The sequence below is a fragment of the Prionailurus bengalensis genome, chromosome A2, assembly GCF_016509475.1.
Source record: "Prionailurus bengalensis isolate Pbe53 chromosome A2, Fcat_Pben_1.1_paternal_pri, whole genome shotgun sequence".
Classification (NCBI taxonomy): domain Eukaryota; kingdom Metazoa; phylum Chordata; class Mammalia; order Carnivora; family Felidae; genus Prionailurus; species Prionailurus bengalensis.
The window spans coordinates 126,929,436-126,947,541 of NC_057348.1; the positions used below are offsets into that span (position 1 = coordinate 126,929,436).

The following is an 18,106-nucleotide window of genomic DNA, read 5'->3' on the forward strand; positions in this document are numbered from 1 at the left end:
AATCCCAAGCAGGTTCCACAATGTCAGTGCAGAGCCCAGCTCGGGGCTTCAACCCACAAACTAGAAGATCATGACGTGAGCTGCAACCAAGAGTCGGATGCTTAACCAACTGGGTCACCCAGGTGCCTGAGGCTGATGCTTCTTTTAAAACGGCTTCATATGGGGCGCCTGGGTGGCTCAGTCGGTTGAGCAACAGACTTTGGCTCAGGTCATGATCTCACGCTTTGTGATTTTGAGCCCCACTTCGGGCTCTGTGCTGATAGCTCAGAGCCTGAAGCCTGCTTCTGATTCTGTGTCTCCCTCTCTCTCTGCCCCTCCCCCACTCATGTCTGTCTCTCTGTCTCAGAAATAAATAAACATTAAAAAAAAAAAGTAAAATGGCTTCATAATTTCCCTTCTTCCCAGTTCTCTCAGCCCAGCCTCAGTAATGGCCTTGGGAATTCTGCATCACTTTCCAAGCTGTGATGCAAGAAAGAAACCTACAGAAGAGGCAACGGCCCTCAGAAGACCATGATCCAAAGCTCCCAGAGATCAGAGACGATGAGACGCAACAGATAAAAATAGATAAAAATGATTATGTGTGCAGATTCAGGAGTCAGATAGCAGTTTTCCCCTCCAATTCTAAGTGGGCAAGCTACTGATACATTCTGTGCCTCAGTTTCCTCATTTATTAAAAATGATGGTGGTGGGGCATCCAAGTGGCTCAGTCGGTTAAGCATCTAACTCTTGATTTCAGCTCAGGTCATGATCTCACGGTTCATAAGATCAAGCCCCATGTTGGGCTCTGGACTGAGCATGGAACCTGCCTGAGATTCTCTCTCTCTCTCTCTCTCTCTCTCTCTCACTCTCGCTCTCTTTCTCCCTCTTCCCCTCTCTCTGCTCACGCACGCTCTTTATTAAAAAAAAAAAATCAGTGGTGGTGGTGGTGATCACTCAGGATTTCTGGGGAAATAGAACAAGCTACCACACTTTAAGCTCTTCGAACAGTGTGTGGTGTATATATATAGCAACATGTGAGTGTTAGCTATGATCATCATGCAAAAGTGATCTTCTAGAAAGATAAGCAAAGCCCATGATCTTCAAATGTTTGCCTTCAAATATTCTCTGTCCTTGGAGCCAGGGTTGAGGGGGGGGGGGGGGGGGGTGGAACGCAAGGAAAGCCAACCCATGCAGGCCAGAAATACTTTTTTTCAAAGGCTTCTCTGACTCACAGACTGGCAATACTAGTCTTACAGGGGCCCCTTACATGGCGTGCTCCCCAAAATAAGTCCCAAACCAGAAAACTCAAACTTACTTGAAGGACAGAACCAAAAAAAAAAAAAAAAAAAAAAAAAAGTAGAAGGATGAAAAACGTGTTAAAAAGAGGAGCAAGAAAGGTCAAATTTTAAAAAAGAATTCCAAAAATGACTCATTCTACAGACAATGAATGACAAAATCCAGACATTAACTTGAGTGAAATTAAAAAAAAAAAAAAGTAAATTTCATCAGAAAAATAAGAGAGCCAGGTATAAAAACAATTAGCAAGATTTATTAATAGAGTATGTTGGTATCAGTATTACTGTGAAAACATTATTACATAATAATGTATAGTATTAGTAAACAATATTAGCTAATGTATTATTTTACCATATCATTATCAGTAAACACTATTTGCTAATTTATTTTCCTTTTTACTTAAAAGAGCGGAAAACAAACATATAATAGTTGCCATTTGCTTATATCTGGCATGTTAAAAGATCCCAACTGCTCAAAGTCCCCCATATACACGACATTGGAGAACGGCACCCATGGCCTCCATACAGGCAAAACACTGCCTCACTGTTGTCACCAACAGCATGAGCAGTGGGACAGGCAGTGACAAAGGAAAGCACACACTCTTAGAATTAAACTTGTCTTTATATTCCCTGGAGCTAGTTGAGGCTGAGAATAGAGATAGTATTAGTCTTCTTTAACTGCCTTAGAAACAAGAAATAAATTATATTTATGCTCTCTAATTATCTGAAGGAAAAATGACTCTGTCTCCTGCTCAATGGGCCCATAATCCAAGTGGCCTGAGTAACATCTAGGATTGTCCTGCTTCCTCCAATGCTCTAGAACTCTGCCCACAGACTTCTCAGACAGGCTGCAAGGACTTGAGAGAAAAGACGGAGAGAAAGTGTATCATTTGGTTTTCAAATCTCCAATCTGCTTTTGGGGCCAGGATTTTAATCTCCATGGTTGTTAAGGAGGTGGAGCACCATTTCTGCCACTGCGATAGGCCTTTATGTGCTTTGTAGTTTCCATTAGTATGAACGGTTGGTAAGCGAGAGAAGCTTCTTTCATATCACACACCAAGGTGTCCATGGCAGGGATCGCTCCCTTGGTCCATCTAATAACACTTTATATACATGTTATATTACTGATATTCATATTTTGTAGAAATATTATCTAATAACATTTTATTTATACACATCATATATTTTCACATATATATTTTAACATATTAAACATATATTTAACATATATAAATATAGATATAAAATATATAGAATATCTATAGAATATATTCTATATATCTAACATATTCTATATATTTTATTAGACCATATATAGTCGGTTATACTATAGAACAGAACATATATATTCTAGTTAATATATTCTATATAACATATGTATGTTATTAGATATATTTATACGTTATGTATTACAATATAAAAATATATATACACATGCAAATATAATATAGCATATATATAGTGCATATATAACATAAATATAATTCATTACGACTGGTTGCTGGATGGCATACTAGGTTTCCATGAGGGAGGATTTTTTTTTTTGAAAGAGAATTTTTTTAAAATTCAACCTCAAACCCTCAGTTGCAAGGAGAAGATAGCCATCCTAAAATTTTATTACATTTCAAATCAAGGAACTCAATCACCTAATTTCAAATGATGCCGGTATAAAAGCCCTTATTGAACCCTGACATAGATGTTTAGTCTCACTCCTAGAGGACTTGACTTACGCTCCAAGGAGAGAAGGCAGGAGCCAAGGCTCTGAAATCAATGCCGTGTACACAAGATCAAGGCTAAAAGGGTTACAAATATAAAACAAGCACATGGCACGTGCAGAAGCACTTTTATTTGTTTGGTTTATTTGTTTTTTTATAAAGTGCTAAGCTAAAGATTTTGCAGTACTGACTGCCACAGATTAAGCCGACTGCAAACTACATGCTGGTCGAGAGCTATGTCACAGCCAACACACCATGTGTGCTGGAATGATTCAACTAAATGTTTCTCATCAACTCAGTAGAGACCATCTTCATTCCAACAAAATTCAGCCAATCTTGAAGCATTTCAATTTAAGCTGCTAAATTTATAAAAGAACAGTGCTTCCAAATGTTTTGATTGGGTGCCAGGCAGAAGTGGAGAAGAGATGCGAGTAAAGGCCACTTTTAAAGTTTTTGGTAAGTCATACTCAATATATCCTTAATTCCCAAAGTTAATGAATATAGTTCTGTCCTGCCCTTTGAATTTCTCCAAATGTTTTTTTTTGTATGTGGTAAAAAGTATATACATAAAAGGTTATAAATTTATAAATCACCCTGTAGACATTGCCTTGGCCTTCAGATCATAGCATGAATGTGCCAACGTTCTTTTCACTCCTTTGGTAAAAATTTAACTGTGGATCAATTCTGGAATCTATTCTATTTCTTTGATCTGTCTTTCCCCTTATATCAATATCACACTGTGTTAATAACTTTATAGTGAGTCTTGAAGTCAGTTAATGAAATCCTCCAACTTGGTTCATCTTTGTTGTTTTTTCAAAACTGTTTGGCTACTCTAGGTCCTAAACATTTCCTTTAAATTTTAAGATTGGTTTGCAATTTCTTTTTAAAAAATAATATTGCACTGAACCTACGTATTAATTTGGAGAGAACTGCTATCTTAACAATGTGTGTGTCTTCCAAGAAATAGTATATTCTCTACTTATTTAGGCCTTCAATTTCTTTCAGTCATGTATTTGTCAGTGAAGAGATGCTACATGTCTCTTGTTAAATTTATTCCTAAAAATTTTATAATTCTTGCCACTTTGTAAATAGAAATTTTAAAAATTTCATTTGGCTATTAATGCATACCTATACATCACTTTTATACACTGATGCTGTATCCTGAAACCTTGCTAAATTCAATTATGAGATCTAAGACTTTCTTTATAGATTTACAATTTTCTACACAGATAATCATGTCTTCTATGGGTTTACTTCTTCCTTTATGATTATTATGTCTTTTATTTCTTTCTTGATTTATTGCTATAGCTAAAAACTCCAACACAATGTAACAGAAGTGCAAAAAGCAAACACATTTGCTTTATTCCCAATCTTTAAAAGGTCAGAAGTTGGAAGGAATTCAGTATGCCAACATTAAGTATGATGTGTTTGTTTGTTTGTTTGTTTTTTAGTAGATGCTCATTATCAGGTTGAGTAAGTTCTCTCTATTCCTAGATTGCTAAGAATTATGAATGGATGCTGGATTTTATGAAGTGCTTTTGCTGTATCTATGAATTATTTTCTGTATCTATTAAGATCATTTTTCTCTTTAAGCCCTCTCCTTTGTTTTACTAAACACTGAATCACAGTGACTGCTTTTCAAACATTGAGTGATTTCTGGGATAAACTTTCACTGGCCACAATGTATTATCCTTTTTATATATCATTTGATTATATTTGTTAATATGCTGCCGGGGATTTTTGCACCAGTGTTCATTAGTCTCATTAGCTGGCACATTTGGTATCTAAAGATTAAAATTTATTGGCATAAAGTTATTCATAACATTCTTTTATTTCCCTTTAATTTTCAGTGTATTCTGTAGTGATATTCCCTCTTTTATTCCTAGTATTGACAATTGGATTTTTCTCTTCTTTTTTCCTACTAAATATTTTCTTTTTTTTTTTTTTTAATTTTTTTTCAACGTTTTTATTTATTTTTGGGACAGAGAGAGACAGAGCATGAACGGGGGAGGGGCAGAGAGAGAGGGAGACACAGAATCGGAAACGGGCTCCAGGCTCTGAGCCATCAGCCCAGAGCCTGACGCGGGGCTCGAACTCACGGACCGCGAGATCGTGACCTGGCTGAAGTCGGACGCTTAACCGACTGCGCCACCCAGGCGCCCCCCTACTAAATATTTTCAAATAATATGTTCTAGTTTTAATTTTCTCTATTATTTATGTGTTTTCTATTTCACAGATAGTTACTCCTTTTATTCCCTCCTCCCACTTATGTAATTCACACTTATTTATTCTACCTTTTTAAGGTAGAAATTTAGATCACTGATTTTTCTTGACCATTCTTCTTTTCCAACATAAGCACTTAAGGATATAATTCCCCTCTACACATTGCTTTAGCTGCATCCACAAATTTTGTTTTGCTATATTATATTTTATTATCATTCAGTTAAAAATATACTGCAATTTCACCTGGGTGCATTCCTTGACTCCTGGGTATTAAAGAAGTATGTCTTTTAATTTCCAAACATCTGAGGCTTTTCCGCAAATTTATTGTTCCTGATTTAAAATACAATTTCCTTGTGGTCAAAGAATGTAATCTGTATAATTTCAATCATTTGAAAATTCTTGAGACTTTTTACAGCATAGTATATGGTCTGTTTGGTGAACATTACACATACACTGAAAAGAATATGTATTCTGCTATTGTTGAATGTGATGCTCTCTATATAAATGGTGACCCAAGATATTTTACAACGTTGGTCGAATCTTGTCTACCCTTACTGATTTTGCCAGTTTTCCTATCAATGAGAAGACAGTGTTAAAATCTCCAGCTATTGTTAAGGATTTGTCTTTTTTTTTTTTTTTAATTTTTGAGAGACAAAGAAAGACAGAGCACCAGTAGGGGAGGGGCAGAGAGAGAGGGAGACACAGAATCCGAAGCAGGCCCCAGGCTCTGAGCTGTCAGCACAGAGCCCAACACGAGGCTCGAACTCATGGACTGTGAGATCATGACCTGAGCTGAAGTCGGATGCTCAACCGACTTGGCTGGGGCACCACCCAGGTGCCCCACGGATTTGTCTATTTTTCCCTTTAGCTGTCACTTTTTGCTTCATGTATTTTGAAATCTTATATTAGGTACATAAACATTTAACACTTTTATGTATTCCTAATAACACAACCATGTTTTATTATGAATTATTTTTATCTCTGACAAAATATTGTCTTAAATTGTTATTTTGTCTGCTATTGATAAAACAACTAAGTTTTATTATTATTCGCATTTGGGGCACCTGGGTGACTCAATCAGTTAAGCGTTCGACTCAGGTCATGATCTCACAGTTTGTGGGTTCGAGCCCCGTGTCGGGCTCTGTGCTGAATGCTTGCTCAGAGCCTGGAGCCTGCCTCAGATTCTGTGTCTCCTTCCCTCTCTGCTCCTCCCCCACTCGCGCTCTGTCCCAATGTCTCTCAAAAATAAATAAATGTAAAAAAAAATTTATTATTATTCACATTTACATGTATGTATTTTCAAGTTTTGAACTACATGCACCTTTGTATTTATAATACATTTCTTATAAATGGCACATAGCTGGGTCATGCTTTTTCAAATATGATCTGAAATATTTTAATTGCAGTGATTAGTCCATTTAAATTTAATTTAATTATTGATATGATTAGGTTTAGGCCAATCAATTTATCATCTGTTTTCTGTTTGTCTCAGCTGTGTTTTGTTCTGTTTCTCTTTCCTTACGTTCTTTTCTGCAAATATTTTTTATAGTCCCTTTTAATTCCTCTATTGGATTTTGCATTATACTTCTTTTAGCTTTGTATGGCCATATGCCTTTTAAAGAAATATGAGGGCCACCTGGGTGGCTCAGTCGGTTAAGCATCAGACTTTGTCTCAGGTCACGATCTCACGGTTCCTGACTTCCAGCCCCATGTCGGGCTCTGTGCTGACAGCTCGGAGCCTGAAGCCTGCTTCAGATCCTGTGTCTTTTTCTCTCTGCTTCTCTCTCTCTCTCTCAAAAATAAATAAACATTTTTACAAATGTAAATAAATATGAGAAATTTTAAAGACAAAACTGTATTTTGTCTTTTCTAGTTACCCACATATCTATAATTTCCAGTGTTGCTCACTCCTTCTTGTAGAGCCCAATTTCTATCTAATGCATGTCCCTTCAGGCTGGAGAACTTCCTCCATATTTCCTGTAGTGTATGCCTGCTGCTGATGAACTATCTTAGTTTTCCTTTATCTAAAAGTGTTTCTATTTCACTTTCATTTTCAGAAGATAGTTTTACTAGATAAGAATTCTGGTTTGACAAGTTTTTTGTTTTTTGTGGGGTTTTCTTTGTTTTTGGTTTGGTTTGTGTGGGGTTTTTTTTTGTTTTTTGTTTTTTTGGTTTTTTTACACTTCTAAAATATTGCTCTCTGGCCTCCACTATTTCTAATGAGAAATCAGCTCTCATTCTTATTCTTACTCTCTTAATGTAGTAAGTTGTTTTTCTCTGGCTGCCTTCAAGGTATCCTTTTTATCTTTAAACTTCAGAAGTTTGACTATGATGTTTCCAGGTATAGTTTTCTATTTATTCCAGTTAGGATCACTGAGCTTCCTAGCTCTATAAATATATTTTTCAACAAATTTTGAAACTGTCATTATTTCCTCAAATATTTTTCTGGTCTCATTCTCTCTTTCCTCTCTTGCTGATATCACAATTAGATGTATTTTAGACCAATTATTTCTATTTCACAGGTCAATTACCATTTATTTTACCTATTCTTCGGATTGGGTGATTTGAAATGATTCATCTTCAAGGTTATTGTCTCTTCTTCCATCTTCAACTCCCATAGAGTGAATTTTTCATTTTAAGTATTATACTTTTCAGTTCTATGATTTCCAATTGGTTATTTTTTATGGTTTCCATTTCTCTGCTAAGACTCCTCATCTGTGCACTCATTATACTAATACTTTCATCTTCTAATATATTTATAAGCATTGCTTTAAAAATCTCCATTAGAGGGCTCCTGGGTGGCGCAGTCGGTTGAGTGTCCGACTTCGGCCAGGTCACGATCTCGCGGTCCGGGACTTCGAGCCCCGCGTCAGGCTCTGGGCTGATGGCTCAGAGCCTGGAGCCTGTTTCCGATTCTGTGTCTCCCTCTCTCTCTGCCCCTCCCCCGTTCATGCTCTGTCTCTCCCTGTCCCAAAAATAAATAAAAACGTTGAAAAAAAAATTTTTTTTAAAATCTCCATTAGCAGAGCACTTGGGTGGCTCAATCAGGTAAGCCTCCCACTTTGGCTCAGGTCATGATCTCACGGTTCATGAGTTCAAGCCTCGCTTCAGGCTCTGTGCTGACAGCTCAGAGCCTGGAGCCTGCTTTGTAATCTATGTCTCGCTCTCTCTTTGCCCCTCCCTCCCTCCCTCCCTTCCTCCCTCCCTCTCTCTCTCTCTCTCTGTCAAAAATAAATAACATTTTAAAAAGTCTCCATTAGCTAATTCCAACACCTGGGTCACCTCAGGGTCAGTTTCTACTATCTGCTTTATTTTGTTCTTAAGAATAGGTCATCTTTTCTTGTTCTTCATTTATCTAGTCATTTTTTTTATTTTATTTTTTTTTTTACATTTATTCATTTTTGAGAGACAGAGAGAAACAGAGCACAAGTGGGGGAGGGGCAGAGAGAGAGGGAGACACAGAATCTGAAGCAGGCTTCAGGCTCCGAGCTATCAGCATAGAGCCTGACGTGGAGCTCAAACTCACAAACCACAAGATCATGACCTGAGCCAAAGTCAGATGCTTAACCAACTGAGCCACCCAGGCGCCCCTAGTAATTTTGTTATATTCTGAACACTGGGAATAAAAGATTGTCAAGTCTCAAAATCCAGTTCTGTTTTTCTGAGACTGTTTTGTTAGAGCAGAAATTAACCTAGCTAGAATCAAACTCCAAATTCTGCAAAGAGCAGCAGTTTAAATCTCTTCTCAATTCTCTCCACTCCCAGTAGATGTTTTTACCAGGTCCTTTGGGGTTCTCACACACATACACACTCACAGATGTACATTCATGCTTCTGATTTGGGCAGATTTTATAGGTGGATCTATATGAACCTGTAGAAATGAGGTCTCCTACCCTCTGAGCTTCTCTTCTTTCACAGATTGCCCCTAATAATCTAGCTGCTCTGCCAGCCCCCAAACTATATCCTCTCAGTAACTTACCAAGACTAAGGCTGACTGCTGCCCCGTGCTAACTGGATGAGCGGGTACCCTCAGGCAAAAGCTACAAACACACAAATCTCATCTGAGACCCATTATGTTCTTTCAAGAACTGACCTCCCTCTTTCTGTCTACTTTGGGGGGTTATCCAGTTCCTTCAAGTAGTTGCTTTTAGGTGTTTTTGTTCACACTACTTTGTCCAGATTTAACCATTTTTATCTGTATTAAGTCTAATTAAGACATTCCACCATTACCAGAATGAGGGCCCTGAGCACTGATTTTGTCTACATTTGATAAATGAAAATCATGGTTAATGCGTAATCCCACTTCCAGCATCCCTACATACCAAGTGATTAAAACTATTGGCAAATAAACTTTAAGAAATTATTTTGGCTTCAGGGCCCCCAACTTCCTCTACATTAGCAAGTTGCATGAGGTTGTTAAAGAAAAGCTTGGTTTGATCCCAGCTCCATTACCTGATTTTAACCTCTGCATCAAGGCAATAATTCTCATTATACTGATCTTGTGTGTCAGATATGAGTGTGTAAAAGTAATGAATGTAAACACTGAGACAGTGCCCAGAACAAACTCTCATGAAAGATGGCTTCTGCTTCCATTACCATTAAGTGTTTCCACTATCGCAAACATACATCTCAAAATAACGTTTAAAAAAATTCACCCTCAAATCTCAGTAGTACCTTTTACTTCATTAGAATTTAATAACTGAAGAGAATGTACGCTTTTTTCTATGTGGGAAGGGCAGGGGAAGATGAATGACTTGAGACCAGTATTGAACACTGAAGTGGTCAGAATTTTCTCCGAGGGTTAAAAAATAAGGTGCACATTTTCAGATACTGTTCAGTCTTGCTTCTCAAATTGAAATTATCTGCTTAACAACTTGGTGAAATGGAAATTTGTTCTGCCTACTGTAGAGAGTTTGCTAGGCCCCATTTGGATTCACCCTGTTTAATGGATAAGAAAGGCAGTGAGGGGGGGAAAACTCTAAGAAAGAAGTTCTGAGATCTCCATACACAATTAACATGCAATTCGCTTGACAGATGACTACTTTCTGAGACTCAAAGTAAATAATTTTCATTCCATACATCAATCCTGAATGTTTTTTTAATGTGTATCTTTTTCATAGTAAGTCATAGAAGAAAATCAAAGACTTTTGACTTTGAACATCACATAGGCCACAAAAAAGGAAGGTTTTGTTTAAAGTAGTACATAAAATTATGCCTAGCCTTGCTCTAGGAAAAGGAGAGCAATTCTGATGTAATCATTTTGTGGCCACAAACATAAAATATCCTTTCTACCACAAAGCAAAAAAATGGGAAATAAATGTTTGAAAAACCTGTTAATAAGAACATGAAACAAAGAATAAAAAATCACTTACTTAAAATATCTAGATGCATAGTTATACAATCAGAGGACAGGGTTTAATTATGCAAAGAAGAAGGAAGTGTTACATCATCTGTATTAATTGATCATAAATTCTTACCAAGGCTTCATGATCTTCTGCAATTTCTGGTATCGTCTGCAAAATTTGAAAACAACCATGTGAGGAGTATGTTTGAAAGCAATAATTTTTACACAAAGAATATATCTTGAAGAGAGCTCAGGATTAGATATAGGGAAGATTTAACTGCCATGATGTACAAGACTTTATTTATTTCAAAACATTATTCAAAGTACCAAATTGGTATTCTCTAATGATAAGAAACAACCAAAAGGCAGAGATTAAACTACTGCAACCAACCTATTCCATTTACTTGAATAAAGGCAATAAGAACATTCCATTTGGATCAAAATGGGTAAACGTTTGATGAAAAAAAGTAGAGTCCAAAACTAGACCAGTTCTTAAGCATATGCCGAACAATGAAGAAATAATTATCTTTCTTTGGGAAAATGCCCACTAATTCTATTTTCCCTTTTCTTGAGAAAAGATTGCTTCTTTGAAAAAAAGACATCGTAATAGACTCCAATAGTTTTGGACAACAGTTGGAACTCTGTGATGGCAGCCTCCAAAAAAGTGTGCAATAGACAAATCTTGTCTGCAAGAAAGGACAATCATGCTTCTTAAAAACCTGGGGTCAAGAAGATAAGGAAACAAGTGATGTTCGTCCTATCAAACCACTTCCCATCCCTCCAGTCTGCCAAATATCTGTGGCTCTAGGTATGTTCTTCCCTGTTTGGAATACCCTTTCCCTCTAACCAACGTGTCCAACTAGCTAAGTTCTACTCCAAATTCACCAGATTCTCGGCTCCTCTGGGAAGCCTCCCTGACCTCCGATTTCCCCCACATGACCAGACTGAAGGTGGGACTCACATCTGCACTCACTGAGAAACACCAGCTGTATGACTTTGGTAGGGCACCTCACTGTCTTTCCAGCTTTCTGAAGGCAGGGGCTTGACACTGTGACTCACTACTATAATGTCAGGCACATGCAGAGCAGATACTTAGTAAGTGGTTGATGAATGATTTGGCTCTTCAGATGAAGTTAAGTTTCATTTTCATCCACATAAAATGTAACCACTTGAGAAACCTAACTGACCACAAGGAGATCAGATCTAGTCTCTGGTAAAACTGGGGGTCAGGGGTGGGGGTAAAAATGTATACAGCCATCTTCTTCTTCTTCCTCCCATCCCTTTCCTCTATCTGTCTTTAAAAAAAATTAGCTTCCTTCCCACCCTCCTTCAAAAAGCCACTGGGAAGAGTGAAAGTAGTAGGTGGTCACAGGCGGGCAGACCTAGGACACTACTGTCCACTAAAAGGAACTGAGCTCCTTGTAAAAATGACTCCTTGGGGCGCCTGGGTGGCTCAGTCGGTTGAGCATCCGACTTCAGCTCAGGTCATGATCTCACGGTCCGTGAGTTGTAGCCCCGCATTGGGCTCCATGCTGTCAATTCAGAGCCTAGAGCCTGCTTCAGATTCTGCATCTTCCTCTCTCTCTGCCCCTCCCCTGCTCACGCTCTGTCTCTCTATATCAAAAAATGAATAAACGTTAAAAAAATTAAAAAAAAAAAAAGACTCCTGATGGGACTGAGACAAGGAAAGATCTAGATAACCCTGGAACACGTCACTGCACCAGAAAGTAATGAATGCTCAAAAAATAATGGGAAGGGCAGGACAGGTCAGAAGGACAGCCAAATCTGGGACAAACCAAGCACCAAAATAAATAATAATAGTGACAGATTATAGCTTCCTGAATTAAACAGGACTGAATGAGTCCATGTTGTTTGAAAGACTGGTGTGCTGGTATTGTTGTAGAACCAAATCTCTGGGGGAAAACATACCAACCTGATTTACACTGTTTCCCATTTTCTGTGGTGTAACTACCCAAAAGAAAACAAAAACAAAAATAAAAAACAAACAAAAAACTGTTACAGTAGAGACATCTGGAAGGCACTATTATAAGGGTCTTAAGTCAAAGTGAACACGAGTAACAAGACAAAAAGACATCATGTGCCATCCATAGGTTGCAATGAAAAAAAAACAAAACCACACACAAACATCTCTAATATTCCAGACAAAGACATATCATATGGGTTTACAACAGGAAAACAATACAGGATAAACATGTAGAAAAAAAAATTCTGTCCCAATGGAAAACTGTACAGTGTCCGTTGCAAACTCTTCTGAATTAGCAGATTCCAGCCCTGTTGTCTCTAAGTTGTAGGTAACTGATGAATATATATACTTTGTCCTGTCATGTAGTGCTCTAATGGACTTCCTCCTTGCAGGCGGAAATCCAGGTTGTCTCCATTTGCAATTCATTTCACCAACCCTTTGCTCCATATAAATCGGTGCCCTTTTGACTTTTCCTTTGAAACTGTTAGAGCATCTGCCTCATTCCCTCACATCACATGAGTAAGATGTCTTAACATATGTTCATTTTTATATCTGTATGAGAGCCATGCTTTTATCTTTTTCTTAAAAGCACCTTTAATGAATTACCTTTTAACAAACCCAAATTGAAGGATATTCTAAAAGTGGCTGATACATAATCTCAAAAAGTGCCAAAATCATGAGAGAAAGGGAACCACTGAAGAATAGTTCCATGGTGGGTGGGGGAGGTGGGCGCCTGGGTAGCTCAGTCAGTTAAGCATCTGAATTTGGCTCAGGTCATGATCTAATGGTTCGTGGGTTCAAGCCATGTATCAGGCTCTGTGCTGACAGCTCAGAGCCTGAAGCCTGCTTTGGATTCTGTGTCTTCCCAGCTCTCTCTGCCCCTCCCCCACTCATGCTCTGTCTCTCTCTCTCAAAAATAAATAAACATTTAAAAATAAATAAACATTTTTAAAAAACTCAAAAATAAATAAACATTTAAAATAAATAAACATTTATTTATTTTCTCAAAAATAAATATTTAAATAAATAAACATTTAAAAATAAATAAACATTTTAAAAACTTTTTAAAAAAGGAATAATTCCATAAGGAAAAAGATCAGGAAACAAGAGGAAAGTTGGTGCAAGGCGCTACCTGGAGTTAGATCTCTGTATTAAAGGACACAACAGACACAAGTGTTCAAACTTGATCTTGCAACTCTTCCATTTAGTAGGGGACCCTTCAGTTAACTAAACAAGGAGGCCATTAACTGAGGTGGCCATAAGGCCAGAAGCCTCTAGAAGCACACCAAAATCTAAGCCTGTAAATGCTGCAGGGTCACACACACACACACACACACACACACACACACAAATAAAAACAAAAAAACGGTATCTAAGAACAACCAATCAGGAACACCCAATGAGGCTTTAAGCTGCAGCCAGTCAAATAGGTGCTTTCCTTCCACCTCTTCTCTCTAAAAGTCTTTCCCCTGCCACAGGTGCAGCAGAAACCTAACCACTTCCAGTTTGGCACAGACAGCTTCCAATTGATTTTTGGTCAAATAAATTCTTAAAAATTTTCATATGCCTCAGTTTATTTTTTAACAGCACTGGTTCAAAATAAACGTGTATGTGGGGTGTGTATCTGTGTACGTGTGTGTGTGTGTGTGTGTGTGTGTGTGTGTGTGTGTATAATACATAAACCTACCAGTAAAACTTTTCAAGATAGCTTTCTGGCTTAGTGCCTGAACACCTCTAGGTTTTTATATGTGTTCCCCCTGCTATAGCAGACTCTGGCCTTCGACGGTTCTCCCTGACCAGTGTTTCTTCTCAGCCTCCTCACTTTTGATTCAGATTAAGCATAAAGAGAAGGGTAACTTTTCGTTGTTGATGTCTCTGGCTGAGGTTCTCTCCTCTCTTTCTTTCTCTCTTTCTCAATATACTCATTTTTAAAATAAACATGCCCAAGGGGCACCTGGGTCACTCAGTCAGTTAAGCATTTGACTCTTGATTTTGGTTCCGGTCATAATCTCAGTTGTGAGACTGAGCCCTGCATTGAGCCCCACGTTGGGCTCCACACTGGGTGTGGAGCCTGCTTAAGATTCTCTCTCCCTCTCCCTCTGCCCCTCCCCAGCTTACATGCACTCTCTCACTCCAAAAAAAATAAAGAAAGAAAGAAGGAAAGGAAGGAAAGGAAGGAAGGAAGGAAAGGAAAGGAAAGGAAAGGAAAGGAAAGGAAAGGAAAGGAAAGGAAAGGAAAGGAAAGGAAAGGAAAGGAAAGGAAGGGAAAGGAAGAAACATGACCAGAAAGAAATGGTTCTAGAAAGGCTGCTGTTTCAGAGTGGCCAGAGGCCTTTCACCTGAGCTCAAGGTATGGCATTCTGTTTCCTAGAAGAAGATAATCTCTTCTTTAAAACAGGCTGCATGACCCCTTCTCATTTCCATTTCCAGAGTGATGCTGGATAGCTAGTTTGTGCAAGTACACCCGAATGTCCCTGTTAGTCACTCTCTGAAGAATGTAGAGTCCCACCTCCCTCTATAGTCCCATCAAGCAGAATGTGTGGAAGAATGTGTTGTTCAGCCTTTAAGGTCAGGGGCTCCTGGGGGTGCCCAACCCAGAGTGTCTTCTTCATAACGGAGAGTGTCCAGATGGGCAGGCCTTGATCCCCTTGGAACACTGGCTGTGCAAGGAGGGAAAGGCTGCAGAGAGCTGTTGAGCTATGTTGCTGTGCTATCAAAGCTTGAGGCACGCAGATCCCAGCAGCAGACTCTTTGTCCAGTTGACTGCTTCTGATCTCCTTATTTGTAAGTTCCCCCAATAAACCTGTGCACCTCGATCACTCTCTCCGGATCTTTTCTTTGGCCTCACCAGACCATCACCCACCCCTGACTTAGAGTCTGCTGGTCTATGACTGCACAATTGGACAAAGACCCAGAGACAAACAGTTGGAAGCAGTTGGAAGGGGGAAGATCCAGTTTAAGGAAATTTCTGCCACACAATGGCTGACAAAGCACAAGATGATTGACCCCTCTGATTGTGATGTAAATCTCTGGCGGGGCCCCAGGAGGGCTGTTCCAGTTGGAACTCCCTGAGCTCTGCTGAGTGCAGGCTCCAAGAAATCAGGCAGAAGGATGTGGGGAGACTGGGCAGCCTTCACAGCTGGGGCCTACAGAGCACACAGAGCATTTTCTCTTTGGTCCTGGGAGCTGCTTGCTCCTCCCTGGGCCTCATGTCTAAGGTGAAGTGCAGGGCATGCACTCTGCGACCTGTGCTTAGCTTCCAGTCACTGAGTCACTGACAATCTGGCCTGGCTTGGACCTTCCAGAACAGCCAAGGTTTATAAGGGACATTGAATTCTTAGAAACAACAGTATAAGTTAGAGCTGATAATCTATGTCCATGGAGGTTAACAAAGTTACTTTCAAAAAACAAAGTCATGGGGCGCCTGGGTGGCTCAGTCGGTTGAGCGTCCGACTTCAGCTCAGGTCACGACCTCACGGTCCGTGAGTTCGAGCCCCGCGTCGGGCTCTGGGCTGATGGCTCAGAGCCTGGAGCCTGTTTCCGATTCTGTGTCTCCCTCTCTCTCTGCCCCTCCCCCGTTCATGCTCTGTCTCTCTCTGTCTCAAAAATAAATAAATGTTAAAAAAAAATTAAAAAAAAAAAACAAAAAACAAAAAACAAAGTCATGTTTTGTGTGAAGACAAAACATCAGAAAAAGGTCACACATAGTCCCCACCCCCTCGCCCCCAGAACATCTCTTCCCATTTGCCTAACCTGGTGTCATAAATATTCAGCACTCAAATAATACACACTTTGCCAAATGAATAAAATCTGTAAATCCATTGTCAACTGTGGGTGGTAGGCAATATCAGAGCCAAGACATCATTCAGGTGCTTAATTCAAGTCATACATAAATTTTCACATCTCCTAAGGAATGGCTACAGCTCTTACTCTGGCCAGGAGAAAATGGTTTGACTAATGAAAGTTTCATATGAAACCGTCTGTCTGTTAATGAATGATGACAACAAATCTCTTATAAATGAAAACACACAGAGCTATACATACATCTGTGTCATATGTATGACAGATTGGGAAGGGGACTAATAATTATACAGTTCACATTGTTTATTTTTATGACAATTACCTAAGAGTTTTACATATCTCTAAAATAACTATGGGACTCTTTCCACTGTTCCTAATCCCGCCAAATTTTGGAGAAATGACTTGAACCAAAAAAACAAAAAGCGCTTATAAATTCCCCAGATTAGTGAGAACCCCTCAGCTATCTCACTACTAATTTTCTTAGGAAAGCTAGAATCCCTAAGGGAACCCCAGCCCAGTTCTGGCCAGGGTGTTAGAAATGGACATATTTCTACATGAGTGGTAAAGTATAAATGAGGACGTTTCAGTGGGCTTCGGGCTGTTCTCACTTTAAAACAGCTTTAAAATGTGTATATCCTCCAAATCAGGAATTGTACTCCAACAAAGTAATTTAAATACTCACAAAGATTTTACTAGAAGAATAGCTGATTAGAGAATGTTCACAATCATGAAAAAACCCTGAAAACGATACAAATGTCCAACAATTGTGGGATGGTTGACTACACTGTGCACGTCCTTCAAATTATTGCATATCAACTGTACTTAAAGTTTAAGTGAAACAATATACAAATGACAAAAATGATAAAGGAAATCATATTAATGACATGGCAATGTTGTTAGGTACAAAAAGCAGGCTACAAAGGTATGAGCATTATAATTATTCTACTTTTGTAATAAAGTAATTATATATTCTACTTTTGTAATAAAGCCTGTGCCTGTGTGTATCTAAAAGAAAATACAAAAAGGGTATATACCACAATGTTGAAAAGGTCTCTCGAAAGGCAGGTTACAAATGATTCTTATTTTCCTCCTTCTGCTTACTTATATTTATTTTTTAAATATATATGTGTATATATGTGTATATATGTGTATATATGTGTATATATATATATAAATATATATATGTATATATGTGTATATATGTGTATATATATATACACACATACACACACTTTTTTTTTAACTAAGGAGAGAAAGCTAATTCAAAAAACTGTCTTGAGGTCTTTGTAAATACATAAATTTAACTTTTTCAGTCTCTTGACTTTTCTGCCCAGGGTGGTGCTACAGCTTACTCATATTCCAACAGTGTAATTTTCCTGTCACATTGCCAAGTGGGAAGGAAACTATAAGAATCCTGCCCTTTCATTCTTGGAAATGTTCCCCCTGTTCTTCTGACTGTTTAACACTGGAAAGACACAGGACAAACTGTCCCACTGTCTGTGTGCACAGAGGCATAGACAAAGAACACGGTGTTTTATTGAAAGCCAAAGAAAAGCAGTGTTATTCGCTACATGGGATTTGGAGTTGCAGGTATGATTTTTTCTTTCAAATAAAATAAAATATATCATCTGAACTTTTTTTATTGGGACGTCATTGGCATACAATATTATGTTAGTTTCAGGTGTACAACATAGTGATTCCACATTTGTATACACTGTGAAATGATTACCACAGTAAGTCCAGTTACCATCTGTCACCATACAAA

At 38.5% G+C, this 18,106-nt stretch overlaps 1 protein-coding gene across 7 annotated transcripts in view; it reads right to left on the reverse strand.

The window, feature by feature from the left end:
• ELMO1 (engulfment and cell motility 1) overlaps positions 1-18,106 on the reverse strand; it is a 536,725-nt gene that overhangs the window by 346,973 nt on the left and 171,646 nt on the right. For all 7 annotated transcript variants that reach the window (XR_006298577.1, XM_043589269.1, XM_043589266.1 and 4 more), the window contains exon 7: positions 10,690-10,725. Coding sequence is in view for 6 of the 7 variants with exons in the window: in XM_043589269.1 (XP_043445204.1) it covers positions 10,690-10,725 (36 nt within the window). In the remaining variant the exon portion in view is untranslated. The remainder of the gene's footprint in view (positions 1-10,689; positions 10,726-18,106) is intronic.